The following is a 13,983-nucleotide window of genomic DNA, read 5'->3' as shown; positions in this document are numbered from 1 at the left end:
ATTAAGTTTCTCCCTCAATATTATTCGTGTAAGTATGTGTATGTATGTTTCGATATATCTCCGTTTCCGTTTTTTAAAGAGTCAACTAATTCACAGAATGCTTCCCTATATTATTTGTGAATTTTCTTCTTTCAATTACAAATATTCATAGAAAATTTCAAGCAGACTTAGTGGTTTGTTTTTTTATATCGATTATCTAAAATGAGACATGCTGAGAGATTTTTAGGGGCGTTGTAATAGGAATAGAAACTTTTTGACCAAATCCATCGAAATGTTTGATGTAGCATAGTCGTTTTTGGGATGGTCGATTTAACCCTTAGATGTGGTCAGCGGGTTTTATGGTGCCGGTAAATTCGAGCTTTAGTCTCGGTGCATATGACCTTTCGATATATGTCTGCAAGTACATCCTAGAAAAAGAATTGCACATCCGATTAAAAAAAAAAACAAAAACATGACGAGACCTCTTTTTCTTACTTTTTTCCCCGAGTCCAAGGGATACCTCATTGGCTACAAAGAGCGGAGAATTGCCAGCTCATACCTCGCGGCATCGCGCCTTCAATTTTGCGTACATGCAACATACACATCCATCAAGCACGAATAGTTGTATCTCTGCGCCGTTGTCAACATGCGTACTTTCCCTTGCACTATTTCCATATTGTGTCGGTTTTCGTTTATCAAATTTTTAGTTGTGCTTCTAGGACCACGTGAGCACCACAGCTGAAGATAGGAGATACGTAATTGGTCCTCGTTTTTTACATTTCCCACCGAATCTAACCGACACATCATTGGCAGTATAGAGCGTGGCATTGTGAATTCACGCCTCGCGCCATCGCGCCTTCAGTTTGGCGTATATGCAATATAGACATCCATCAAGTACGAATAGTTGTATCTCTGCGCCTGCGCTGTTATCAACTCGCGTTGGAAAGTCTCCTATTTTTAAAATTTGAGAAAAAGTAAGGTATAGTTTCCTCAAAATAATGCTCAATATTTGTCTCCACAACCGGAATACGAACTCGGAACCCACTGACCTAAAGTCTAGCACGCTGACCACAAAAACCATCCTGGCCGGCCAACCCAGCCTATTATTAACCCTCCGGATTGTCCATCCATGAATTAGAGCCATTAATATTTTGCGACTCAACTCTACAGTTTTCAAAGCAGCGCTGCTGTGCTAAGAAAACACGTCTTATGGGCCCTTGATTGTTGCCAAATTTGAATCGATAAGCCAAAAATTTGCTCGGAGACTCGTGAGTATTTTTCTTCCAATTTTTCGGAGAATTTCGCTTCCAATGTGAATTTGAAATTTCTTAAAATTCCCACTATAGTATGCATAAATCCCCACGAAAATAAACATTTCATCGAGGAAAATTCAGCAACTTCCGATCGTTCCAACTGCGTTTTTCCCTGGCACGTTATAGGGTACCGCATGCCGCCTATTCTGACGTGCTAAGGAAAGACGCCGTAAGAGCATTCGATAGTTGCCAAATTTCCCAAGATTAATCAAGTATTTTTAAGGAAAGTCACTTATATTTTTCCTTGAAATTTTCAGGTAAATTGCAGATCAAATTGCAAACAAAATCGTCTGAAAAATTCGGAGCAAAAAACTCAAAAAAATTCCAGTAACATCGGTTTTTATTTAGGGGAATTTGGCAACGCCCGGAGACGCATACGGCGTTTTTCCTTAGCACGGCAGTATTGCGCGTCGCAGCGGTTAGATGACCGGTGACCAAAGAGTAATCAGTTGCCCGAAGAGCATTTTTCGAGACAAAAATTGATCGTTATGAGAACGTAACTTGTGTAAGAGCTTTCGTCTTGTAGCGACAAAGAAGGCTAGGTAAGAAATGACACAGCAGTTTCTCAGGTATTGATTAAACGGTTGGAGCAAGACTCAGGTTATTCCGTAAGTGCTGTAAACTTTGAAATATTGTGATTATGTTGTGGAGCTCAAGTAAAAAGTATGGAATACATTTTGCCATGGGGAGCAAAAATGATGTACCCTTTTTACGATTGATGGTCAGCACTGGAACGTATGTGCGCGAATAGTATTATTTCTCTCATCTCTTTAAAATCTGTCAATTTAGGCAGATAAAAACCAAATAAAAAATAAATTTCTACGTAAGAATAGAATCGATTAGAACCTAAGATTTAAGTAATGAAATATGAATGAGAGTTTGACTTAATTTCATCCAAATCAAACTGGCCACGATTTGTCAACGCTGCAATGTTACATTTCCGTCCAATGACAACTAAAATGATTCGACTGGTTAGTTAGTGAAAATACAGTCTCGTTTTACAGTTCAAAATAGGAGCATTTATGTCCTAACATGTATATCGTTTGCCAATAGCAGACGAAAAGTTTGAATCAACAAAACATTATGTACACATTTTATCAATCAAGCTCAGTGATTAACGGAATTAATTCCCTCCTAACACAGATTTTCCTAGTCAATGTTTAATAAAGATATTTTGACTAAAAATAAGGCAAAATCGTAAATCTTTAAATTTGCTTTCGTAGATTATTCGTGCCATTTGTGCCATAGTATAGCTATTTTCTTTCTTTCTTTTTTTCATTTAAATGAGACTTTTAGAGCTTACATTACAAAATATTATCTTACAGTAAAGCGTTTTCAAGCGAGTATTTGGGTTTTTGATGTGCCATTACCCAGGTCAAATGGATGGATGGATATAAAAACCAATGAACCAAAAAACCTCTGTGCTTGTACCATCTAAGCTCAAACATCAATGATTCTTTTGACGGCTCAAATGATAAACTATTTTGGAGAAAATGTTGTGTGAGTTCATTTTCCGGGTGTGGCATATAGACGTATCGTTAAATACTACTTTCTGGCATATATTACTCTTCAAAAATGCAAATCTACAGTGCTTTAAGAAATCAGTATCATCATCTTAAAATTAATCATACAGATATTTAGTTTTTTTTTAGAGAAAATAAATCCATCTTGTGTATGTTGCGACTATCGTAGTTGATTAAAAACCGGGGCACTGGGAAAATGAAAGAGTTAGAACAATGATCGATCTAGGTCTCTGGCTGCGGTGCTAAGCAGGAGAAATGAAGGCGGTGATAAAGAAGGGGGAAATGGGAAAAACGTAAACGTTTAGTGCCCACGCCGAATGACAGCAATAAGGAAATGGTGTGGTTGCTTATAAGATCCAGTGCTTGACCGCTGTCTCCCATAATAATTCATCATGTTTCGCCGACATCATCCCATCAATGTGAGTACCAATGTTTTTTACTCCAAAATTTTCATGGTTTGAGGGATTAAACACTTTTTGTCATCTTATTTAATTTCATTATTCTCATAATTTATCATTTCTCTATTTACGTAATTTGATTGAAATAAATACATTTTTGATAGCAGGTAAATGCAAAGATTGGCAACGGACGGTATATTTACGATTTGGGAATCATACATTTTTATTATATTGTTCCTCTCGTTCCAAAAATTTATTAGTTTATTTTAAAAATAGTGGAGCTGACCATACAAATCTACAGGCTCCTAAAAGAGATTGTTCTGTCAAATATTTTCTGTACGTAATTGTTTAACATTGAATAAATCATTTTTGCAGATTTAATAGTTCTTACGAGTATTGTAAAGACTTTGGTGCTTGTATTTTATCCCACTAGACGTGAAATTAGAGTAGGAGAACTAATTAAAACAGACCATATCATTAGTAACTCATTTCAATTCTCTTGTATCTTTGGTCTGTTAAAAATAGCTGCTGTCTCTTGTGAATAAGTAATAGTATGAAACATTTTTTATCGCTCGTGTTCTTAAAAACGGCCACATGCATTCTATTTAAGAAATGCAATCCTAATTGGCAGGAAGTTTACGTCTTCCTCATCTCTCATAGTTCGCGCCACATGATTATTTAGGAAAGAAGATATTTGAATGAAAAGATGTACAAATCTTCACGACATGATAAGACGATATGTAAATGATGGGGATCAGAATCTACGTGCAAGGACATTTTGGTGGAAACTTCCCTTCACACAGAGAATTGTTCTACGTTGGGTGGAATACATCTATACGTGGTATAAGGTTTTAATAACGTGAAACAATTTAAATATAAGCCACACTTCAAACAAGCATCAAAGTGATCCATTTCGTAAAAGAAAATAAGAAAAAATTTGAAAACATCAACGGAGCGGGATAGAGTGCCGCTAAAAAAGCCACTTTTCAAACCGAGATGCAGACAAGTGGTATCATTGTGAAATGAAGGCAATTTTCAGCATCCCTCTGATGCCATGATTTTATTTGCAGTGCCTCTCTGACAGCTTTATAATTGACGATTGATTATTTACCGAAAGAAAGAAACTATCGCAGTTCTTTGAGGAGTTTGCGTTGCTCCTGGAAATTCTCTTTTTCTAGGTATGCATTATCTAGAAAATTATGAAATGTAAAATTGCAATGGGGTCGTTTCAGCAAAATTTTAGGAGGGTATGAGAGATCTAACAATTGTGACGAAAGCCCTTTAATAATTGATCAAAATTGGATAAATCTGCCCCCAAGTTAGGTCGCTTGTTTAAAATGTAGGAGGAATCTCACATGATACCCCTGAAAAAGGAGTAAAATTTATATCCAACTATAGAATTCAATCATACCTCTTTTTGCGTCCATTTTTTCCTAAAAATATGCCCTGATCGAGTGATAATATTATTAAAAGTGCATACGTAGTGCAATCAGAAAATATGCTTGGTAGAATAAGTAAGCTCCCTAGAAAATAAAGGTAAAATTGGTTCTAAACTGTTACCGTATCATACATTTTTCTACCAGTTTAAACTTTATGCACATCCAATCCCTCTCCAACTGTCGCATAATATCCAGTCCCTCTGTCATCCAACCATAATTTATTTCTTATACGATATATATTTTCTCGTGTTTGCAGGCTGTTTGCAGCACAGTGTGCTTGTTGACAACTTTACAATATTTTACTGAAAGCACAAAGATTGTTTACGTAAGTATATTTTTCCACGTAGATAATACCATTTGAGCTGCCATAGATCTCAAAAAATTTATTTTAAGAGATCTTTCTAGGGTGTATCTAATTGAGAACTCTTGAGGTTAGGCACTGTGAAGGAACAGGGAAAACATGTTCTCCTTGGAAAATAAATGGAAATATGCTTTTTTTGGGGGAGGGGGGGGGGGGGTCCTCTTCAATAAGTAAATAATATGCAAGACAAGAGACAATTCTAATGCATTCTTTTTGAAGGAGGCATGCCACTGGATATAACGACGACAGTATATTTCATGACTTGGAAGATTAAATTGCAGAGTTAAAGGCATCTAGATAGAAAGCTTGAAAAATTAATACTATCGGATCTTTATTCTTCAGCGATGACAGTAACTACTCTTTAAATCGTTTCATTGTCGCATGATTTCTTTGTACGTCAGAACATAACAATACTAAGACAAAATTATACGTAAAAGTCAAATTTTACGAAGTTCTATATTTCATGCAGCTTTAAGAGTTCCATGAATTGATGGCGCGCCAAGCAGAAATTTTTTTTTTTTTTTTTTTTTTTTTTTTTTTTTTTTTTTTTGCAAAAAACTTTACTAAGACATATTCGGGACTCTTTGTGCAATTTTTACACATTATTAATGTCTCATGGGCCAATTTTAGAATTAAGTATCAATGAAAACACTCCATTTAAATTCTGAGATGCTGTATTGGACTGTGGACACAAGACTTTATTGCGCGAGTTGATTCAGATTAGACAGTAAATTGAAAGCATTGTCCTACTTTCCTGTCTCAGCGTTTAAGTCTCTCAATTACTGTAAAGGATGTCCCGAAGGTCTGGTCCACCGCGCCTCTATACTTTTATCTAATTTATATTTTGAAACGAAACTTTAAGGATGAGTATTGGGCCATGTAAGCCACTTTTTGGGACCCCTCGAAATTTGGGGGGGGGGGGAGGAGCTCCGGAACCAAACTTTTTTCTCTAATAGCAACCTCCCTTTGGAACAAGGGAATCAAAATAAGATACAACAGAAAATAATAGCGCAAAACTGAGGTCGCCACTTTGAATTTTGACAGAATGTCGGTCGGTTTAAGTTCAAAATAGGGCAAAATCTGACCCGGACCTCAGTTACTTACCGATGGATTCGCATAAAGATTAGTACCCGGGGTATTTTTGACACGAAATAACCGAATTATACGCATTTATTTTATAATGACACGACTTGGCACGTGTCTGTTAAACCAGGTCGATGCGTGACCTGCAGCAGCACGCACATTTCAAAATGCTATAGGAGATCGAACTTTTTCGCAGAAATTGATTTCAATCGGGAAGAGAAATTTCCAAGTCCACCAAGGAAATGATCTGTTAATATTTTCATCATTGAAATTATTTTTGAGACTTACGGATTTCTCATTGCCTCAATGGTACGCACTACTCGGGCTTAACATGATTAGAGGTCCACTTGAAAAACGGGAATCCCGGTAATAAGAAGTAGAAATCTAAAGAAGAAATCATTAACAAGACACCCTGAAGGTGCCCTGCAAATTGTGTTTCCACGAGCATGGGTGCATTTTGGTGACTTGCTCACTTAATTAAAGATTTCTAGAGTACCTGTATAGAAAGATTGGACAACTCAAGAATTTGGAGGTTTGTACTGTACTCTTGGGGCCCAAAATGGTAGCCAAACTCGAATTATCCAGTGGTATTAATTTAAACTCCGAGAGTATAGGTAAAATGATCAAAAATTATAAAAGCCCGAATAAAACTTTGCTTTCGCATACATTTTTTCAGTTTCAAAGTATTAATCCTTAAAAATGCTTGCTTACAATGCGCTGTCGGCCCTACTGATTAATCTTTCTAATGCATAGGTCGCAGCGGCACTTTTTTAGTGATTTTCGGTTTTAACGTTGTCGCCCTTTTGGGCCCTAAGAGCTACATAAATCGAGCTGTCCATACTCTCCCTATGAAGGTACTCTAAAGATTTCTGGTGGAAGTAGAGTTGAGTTCAGGCGGATTTTACCGCACGGTATAGGTCACTCTCAAAATCAGCGCGTGTCATTCCTTGCACCATTTCTCGATCCAAAAATTCCTCGGTTTGGCGCAATTTGCTCACGTTCGTCGCACGCACGCGCCGTCCATCGGCGAGCGTTGAGCAAAACGTGTGCGGGTCGGTGCTCCTTCGCTGGACACTGGACACTGGGCATTGCCATTCCTTCCATGTTGCGAAATTTCGATATTTTTCCACCGGCCGCCGAACAACGCTCTGTCGGACTCGGCCTGCACCTCTTGCATGACAAAAGCAGTCCGAATGGGACCCTCTCCAGTGCTGCAAAATTTTCGATTTTCAATGTACCCGTCGAAGGCAAATAGTCAAATCAGGTCATTTATAATAGTAACAATAAAATTCACTGAACCTAAAATTGAAGACACACTGAAAAAAAATTCTCGGCGTTTTCACCAAAGTCCATTGGGGTACCCTTACCATCTCACTTTTTTTTACCAATTATTGGTAATTTTAGCCAGACAGACTGGTAAGCTTACCTATAAACCGGGATTTTTACTGGTTTTTTTTTTCAGGTAAGAATATCACTTTTATTGGTAATCAATTCCCGGTAGCTTTGCCATTTTATCTCGGTAATTCTACCACAGTCGATAAAAATATTGGCGTTTTTACCAAGGTCCAGTAAAATTACCGAGAAAGCTCAATAATTTTACCGAGATTTCTCGGTAAAATTACCAATTCCATAAATGATAATTTTACCAAGAAAAAACTGGGATCAAATAGAACCCTGAATTCTTGGTAATTTTGCCCTTTTCTTAGTAAATACACCGAGATTTTTTTTTTCAGTGCACACCCGCAATATGTAAAGAAAAGATTAATAAATCAACTGATAAACCTCTATGTGTCAACCTAAGAGACAACGGGGGATAAACACTTCACCCTGTACCAGCTCCTAACCTAACAAGTATTCTCACTGACATAAAGATCAATGAAAGTTTGAAATGTATTGAATGCCTAGGCAAACAGTCACATATTCTTACTTGGACTGAAATTCTGATTATTTTGCTGACTGTGGAAAAAATAGTTCTTTGATCGCGTGGGAAAGAATTCTGTATAAAAACTTGCTCCATACGATCATAAATACGCTTTTTCTGGTCCTTGAATGCAGGTTTATCTCAAAATATGCAGCATTTCATAAAATAAAAAGTTGTCAAAATTTCGAAGGTCGAAGAAACATGAGGAGCATTTTTGAACGCGTGAGACACAGTGACAGTTTGTACTTTGACTGATCTTTAGTCTCAAAATATTGAAAAGTTAGGAAGTCTATGTGAAAACATAAAAAAACCTTGTAAACTCTAAAAATTTTGGTACCTGCCTAGGCATTTGATAAGATGCCTGATTTGACTATTTGACTGCGACATATGGGTATAACATATTGCTAAATCGCACCACCGCACAGTAGAGCGAGTCAATTTGAGAGGTCAGGCATGTATTTTTTTACTAAAACAGCAAAAATTGTTGTTCAATTCGTCATATTTTAAATTTTAAGAGGCTCCTCTGAGAAAATTTCACGAGAAAACTAATGAGACCTTTTTTCATCGAAACGAGAAGAAAATATCGAAATTGAACAAATCCTACTTTCATACGCTTACGTAAGGAAATATTGGCGCTCAATTTGACAAGGATGGAAAGGAACGCCTTGCATCCGTAAGCACTTGTGTACGTGCTGCGTTGTGGTTAGCACCCGCACTTGAGGTAGGCGCTGATGTCTGTGTCCTGGTCGTGGTCTACACGTAACAATCGAGACGGCATGACGCGCAAAAATAATGTAGCATTTTGTTCGGGTCTACATAAAATCTTGAAAACATGAACGCGGTATGCATCAATACAAATATCAAAATCAAGAAAAAATCAAGAGGTGGATTCATTTATTTATCTCATTCTGAAAACATGCTTTTGATTTAACGGCCGAGGGTCACTCGCAAAAAGAATATCTTCGATCAAAAATGAGTGGCTTGGAGGACAAAGCGCATAAGTGCAGTTTTTGAAAAAAAATATAAGATATTAGTAAAACCATGTGAAACTAGTCCTAATGCATTTCTGCGGAAAATTCGCTCCCAAATTCCAATTATTAAGCATCGAAAAGTCACATTGAACTTTCCTTACGCCTTAAAGATCCATGTAATTTCAAAACTTCCAACACGTATTTCTCAAAATAGCAAAAACTGCACTTATGTGCGCCTTGTCTTCCGAGTCCCTCAAATATACTGCATTAAATCGTAAAGAAATTGTGGTTGCTCTCTCGAAATGAGAGTCAGCAAAAATTAATAAGCTCAAACATACTATATGAAGTTGGATGCTGAGCTGGGAAACGCTCAGCTTCTTGCGCCTTCATAATGCTTCGATGCAATATTTTGTACGATGAAGATCCAGTTGTATTCGGTTTAATTTAGAAGGCGTTGACCTCTCATTTTAATGGTATGTAAATTAGAATCAGCTAATACAGTCGGACATCTGTGAAAGTACAGCAAAAATACACAATACGATTAAGGTGTTTCCATTTCACGTGTTTTTTGTGTGTCGGAGCATTTTTTATTACGTCAGATATTGTTTAAAAACTGGTCATTAAACAACTAGATCTTGATTGAATAAAAAGTCATTTAAATGATTAATTTAGCAAAATCAAAATAGTCCTATTCAAGGAAATTGCTGGCGCGTGCAATCTCACAGAATAAAGGTACCTTTTCCTTTTGAAGCGTGCACTTTGAATGATTTTGAGAACCATTCCATTGACACATAGTTGCATAATCAAATAGTGTATCGTGATAAGTGAGAAGTTTTAAGTGATCCTACTTTGTGCGTTGAGATCCTGACCGAATATTGCCAGAAAGAGTTATATTTATATTTTTTATTTTTTAAAGAACAAATGCACGTAGTTTTGGCAGAACTCTGATCTCAACTTTAGGAGTGGCACAGAACAGCTCTCTTCAATCAGTCGTGATCATTGTGTCAAGATGCATACTTCCTCGAGTACTTTTATACAGAAAGATCCTTACAAACAATTGAGACGATAGATTCAAAGAATCGCTCTACTTTTCTTTCTCCGCGTTTAAGTCTCTCAACTAGAATTTGTTCTGGAGACATGAAGAAGGGTTGCCTTCACATATTCACAGTGGTTAAGTTTTCCACATGGTAAGAAATAACTAATCCGTAATATACACAATATTCGTGATGTATCTGTGCGATATGAAATACACGACCTTTTGTGAGAAGTGGGTCGGTCACATGCCTGATTTGACCATAGTAGCCAGCGATTTTGGATGGAGTTCAGCGAAAAGATCATATCTTTATCGTGTCGTATTAAAAATGTTTCTACCACGAGCACGATCAAATTTTGGAGGAAAGCAACCAACATCATCACTTACCTACAATTTCTTGCATTTTTTTTTTTTTTTTTTTTTTTTTTTTTTTTGTGCGTTATATGTCATTATGTTATATGTATGAGAGGTTTGGAGGACTAATCGCATAAGTGCAGTTATTGTTACTTGTATACGTGTTTGAACTTTCGAGGGTACATGGATCCTAATGGCGGGAAGAAAGTTCAAACAGACTTTTTGATGCTCAAAAATTGGAATTTGGGAGCGAATTTTTCACAAAATATGCATGAAGACTAGAATAATCAATATCTCAATTTTTTCAAAAACTGTACTTATGCAGCGCCTTGTTCTCCACGTCCCTCATATGTGGTTAACATAAAGGTTATTCCTGAAAAAATTTAGGCTGAATTTTTGTTAGGTTTCCTTCCGAAAAATTAAAATAAAATGTAGGCTTTTAAAAAATCGCAATGCGGATGTGACTGTTTTTCTATACACTGGAAAAAAAAGAATCTTAAATTTTCCGCCAAGAGGTATTTCTTCTTAAATCAAGAATTTTGCTGGTTGATATAAGCTACTTTTTGGCTTAACCCAAGCAATATTTTTCTTGGATCAAGAAAAAGTCAGCTTAAAGCAAGATAAAGAAAGTTCTTGGCGGCAAATTCAAGAATTATCATGCTTGCTCCAAGCTACTTTTTTTTCAATGTAGCTCTATCCACTTATATTTTGTTATTTTTTAATACTCTTGGGAACTACACCTCTGACCGCCCGCAGTTCATGCAGCTCCTGAGGCGTTATTCTTATGATTCCATAGTATATAGAGGATAATTCAACGAAACTTTACTTTTTGCAGAGCTTCCCAGCTTCGGGTCCAAGCGGCAGCGGAGCAAAGTCCTCCTCTTCAAGCAGCCAATTCGTGGGCGCCGTGAAGAAGCGCGAAGACCTCCCAGGCTTCGACTCTGAGGAGAACTTCGCCCCTGTGAAGAGCTACCCTGGCGCCTCCTCGGGTGACGGTGGAGGCGGCGGTGGCGGCCCCGCCTACAGCGTCTCCTCCTTCTCCACCGGCGGCGACGTCGCTGGCTTCAGCACCCACATCAAACACGACGTTCCGCGACGTGGAGAGTCCCCCTCGGCCTCGGCCCCTTATCACCGTTCGTCCAACTCGGAACCGGAGTTCTACTTCCCGTCGCCGGCAGAGCGCGCTGAGCCCTCGCGGCTCTTCAAGAGCCTCTTCGCGCAGGAGGAGGATGAGCCCTCGGCCTCGCCGTTGGTGAGCGAGGCGTCGACTGATGAGAGGAGGTTGGAGGAGATCAAGAAGCACATGGAGGAGGCGGAAAGGAGCTTCGATGACGACGGGCCCTCGGCTGGAGGTGCGGAGGGCGGTAGCTTCAATGATGAGGGGTTCCGCAGTCTGAATGAGGAGGAGGAGGAGGATGGTGTCGGGTGTAAGAATTGTAACTATGCACAGTTTCAGATGGAGCACTAGGATATAGTGTCATTCAGCTGTAAGGTAATGAAGTCGTCGTTCCCAAATAAAGGAACCACCGAAAAAAAAGTGAAGTTGATTAAACATTCTGAATGTAAAAAAAGTGTGCGAAAACTCACAAAATGCTAAATTACCCACTACGGCAATTAGTTTTACATCTTGACATTGCTAACGTAATTGATGTAGCAGTAAATTCAGCATTTTGTAAGTTCTCGCACACTTTTTTTACATCCAGAATGTTAAATCAACTTCACTTTTTTTTCGGTGACGCAGTGCTCCCATTCCTGGTCCGTCAACAGTTCCGGGATTCGGAACTTTTTTGTTCAAATTTCTCTCACTCCATGATCGTCAAAAAATCAGGGATTCCTTCGAGATTTATTCTAAAAATCCGAAAAAGTTCCAAAAAATGCAAAAGATGCGAAACATTCCAGGAACGCCAAAAGTTCTGGGCAAAATTCAGGAGAATCTCAGAAGTTCCGTAATTCAGAACTAGTTCCGGGAAATGGGAGTATTGAAGGAACGTGACTTCATTCCAAAGTTGTAAAATAGACTCAAACCATTTGTTTTTTTTTTACAAGAATATCATTGTGTAATTTTTGTATATTTTACTGATTTTAGGGTGTGGTTGGAGGAGAAATCAGTGCAATTTTCAGTTAGAAGCACTCGAGAGTTTCCCCAGTTAAAATACAACTTATGAGTGGAAATTTTGCAACTTAGAGATGTCTTTCGTAAAAGAAACGATGAATTTCAGAAGGGACGTTTTTAATGCCCTCGAGCTTAAGCAATTCAGCTGCGTACTTATTGATAAAATTGATAGACAAAGCGATAGGCAAATAAGACAAATAGAAAATAGTTTATCGTTTGGTGTTAGTTGGCCTAATACTTACCTCCTTTGTTTATCGCAATCACCCGCTTCCACCAAAGGATCGTTTCATTGTCCCTTCCTCTTCGTTGTCAATCGTTTTGTCTATCAATATCTCAATAATCAGTCCGCAGAACTAACAATAAGATAACTATACGATTTCCCGGAAGGGAGGCATATTAAGCGTTTTAAAAGAGGACAGAAAACGCCTGAGGAAAGGTAAAATCTGCACAGCTGGAAATATTTTGTCCTCGTAAAAATACACCACACCCTGCAGACCTCTGCGCACAATCCCTCTTGTAGGACCGCTTTTAAGAAGTGCACAAAAGAGTTACTAATAGTTCCTATTTAACACCAAAGTTCTTGATTAAAAATCGTTTTGTATTCTCACTAAAATTTTAGTCCTTGTGCTAGACATTGGTGGTGATAAATCAATATTAAATGGAATCATTGATACTTTAACTTACGGAGTAGGTTCCATGCAAATTATTAATATAGTAATGAATACCTACCACAAAATTTGCTCACTAATTATATTTTTTCAAGGATGCTTGCATAGGATTTTTTCTTATATATTCAGCCTTTAGTGAAACATGTTACATTACAGCAGTGTAACGTAACATTAATGTATACATTAGGTAATAAAAACGTATTATTTACTGAGTTTTTGAGGGTCATCTCCCACAAAAGACGTGTCCATGTTTTGTAATTGAATCTATTATTTGAAACTCATGCGGTAACTGATCACTGATCATGTAAATTTTGAATCTCTATCCTTCCCTCTTAATATTCTAAAATGATTTTAGTTGAATGTGTACATTCTAAATTTTACATCATATACACAAGAAGCAAGTTAGCGGATTGGTTTTAAGTTTATTATTTTGTTACCAGAATCTAATTTATTATAATGGAAATAAATCATGTACTGATAAGTTATTTGTACTTTTTTAAGCTGTTCAAGTTTCTGAAAATGTGTATAAGAGGATAGAGATATTATGTGAAACTGTTTGAATCAATCGATTGCAATTCCTTCAGTTTATTCATTTTACGCACAGAAAAAGATTGAGCAAAAGGAACAAGACAATAGTAAGTCAAAAAAGGCACCATACTTATTTTTGTACCTCTCTCCATGCGATTCTTTCATTTTCAGTTTCACTGAACCTCACAATTCACAGTTTCAAAAACTATATCATCTGAGTGATGGATCATTTGGACTACATTTTGCAATATGGAACTATAACTTTTGGCTCTTCAGGAAAAACACTTATGTGCATAGGG

At 37.5% G+C, this 13,983-nt stretch overlaps 1 protein-coding gene across 1 annotated transcript; it reads left to right on the top strand.

Moving 5' to 3' along the window:
* Window positions 1-2,835: 2,835 nt before the first annotated feature.
* LOC109032618 (uncharacterized) lies at window positions 2,836-13,934 on the top strand. The gene is made up of 3 exons (XM_072303084.1): window positions 2,836-3,234; window positions 4,909-4,977; window positions 11,211-13,934. Exons 1-3 carry the CDS (start codon window positions 3,208-3,210, stop codon window positions 11,841-11,843), a joined length of 729 nt encoding a protein of 242 aa, XP_072159185.1. The 5' UTR covers window positions 2,836-3,207; the 3' UTR covers window positions 11,844-13,934.
* Window positions 13,935-13,983: the final 49 nt, after the last annotated feature.

The sequence above is a fragment of the Bemisia tabaci genome, chromosome 8 (genome assembly GCF_918797505.1).
Source record: "Bemisia tabaci chromosome 8, PGI_BMITA_v3".
NCBI lineage: Eukaryota > Metazoa > Arthropoda > Insecta > Hemiptera > Aleyrodidae > Bemisia > Bemisia tabaci.
Note: the sequence above shows the minus strand (reverse complement) of the source record. Positions and strands in the feature narration are given on the sequence as shown.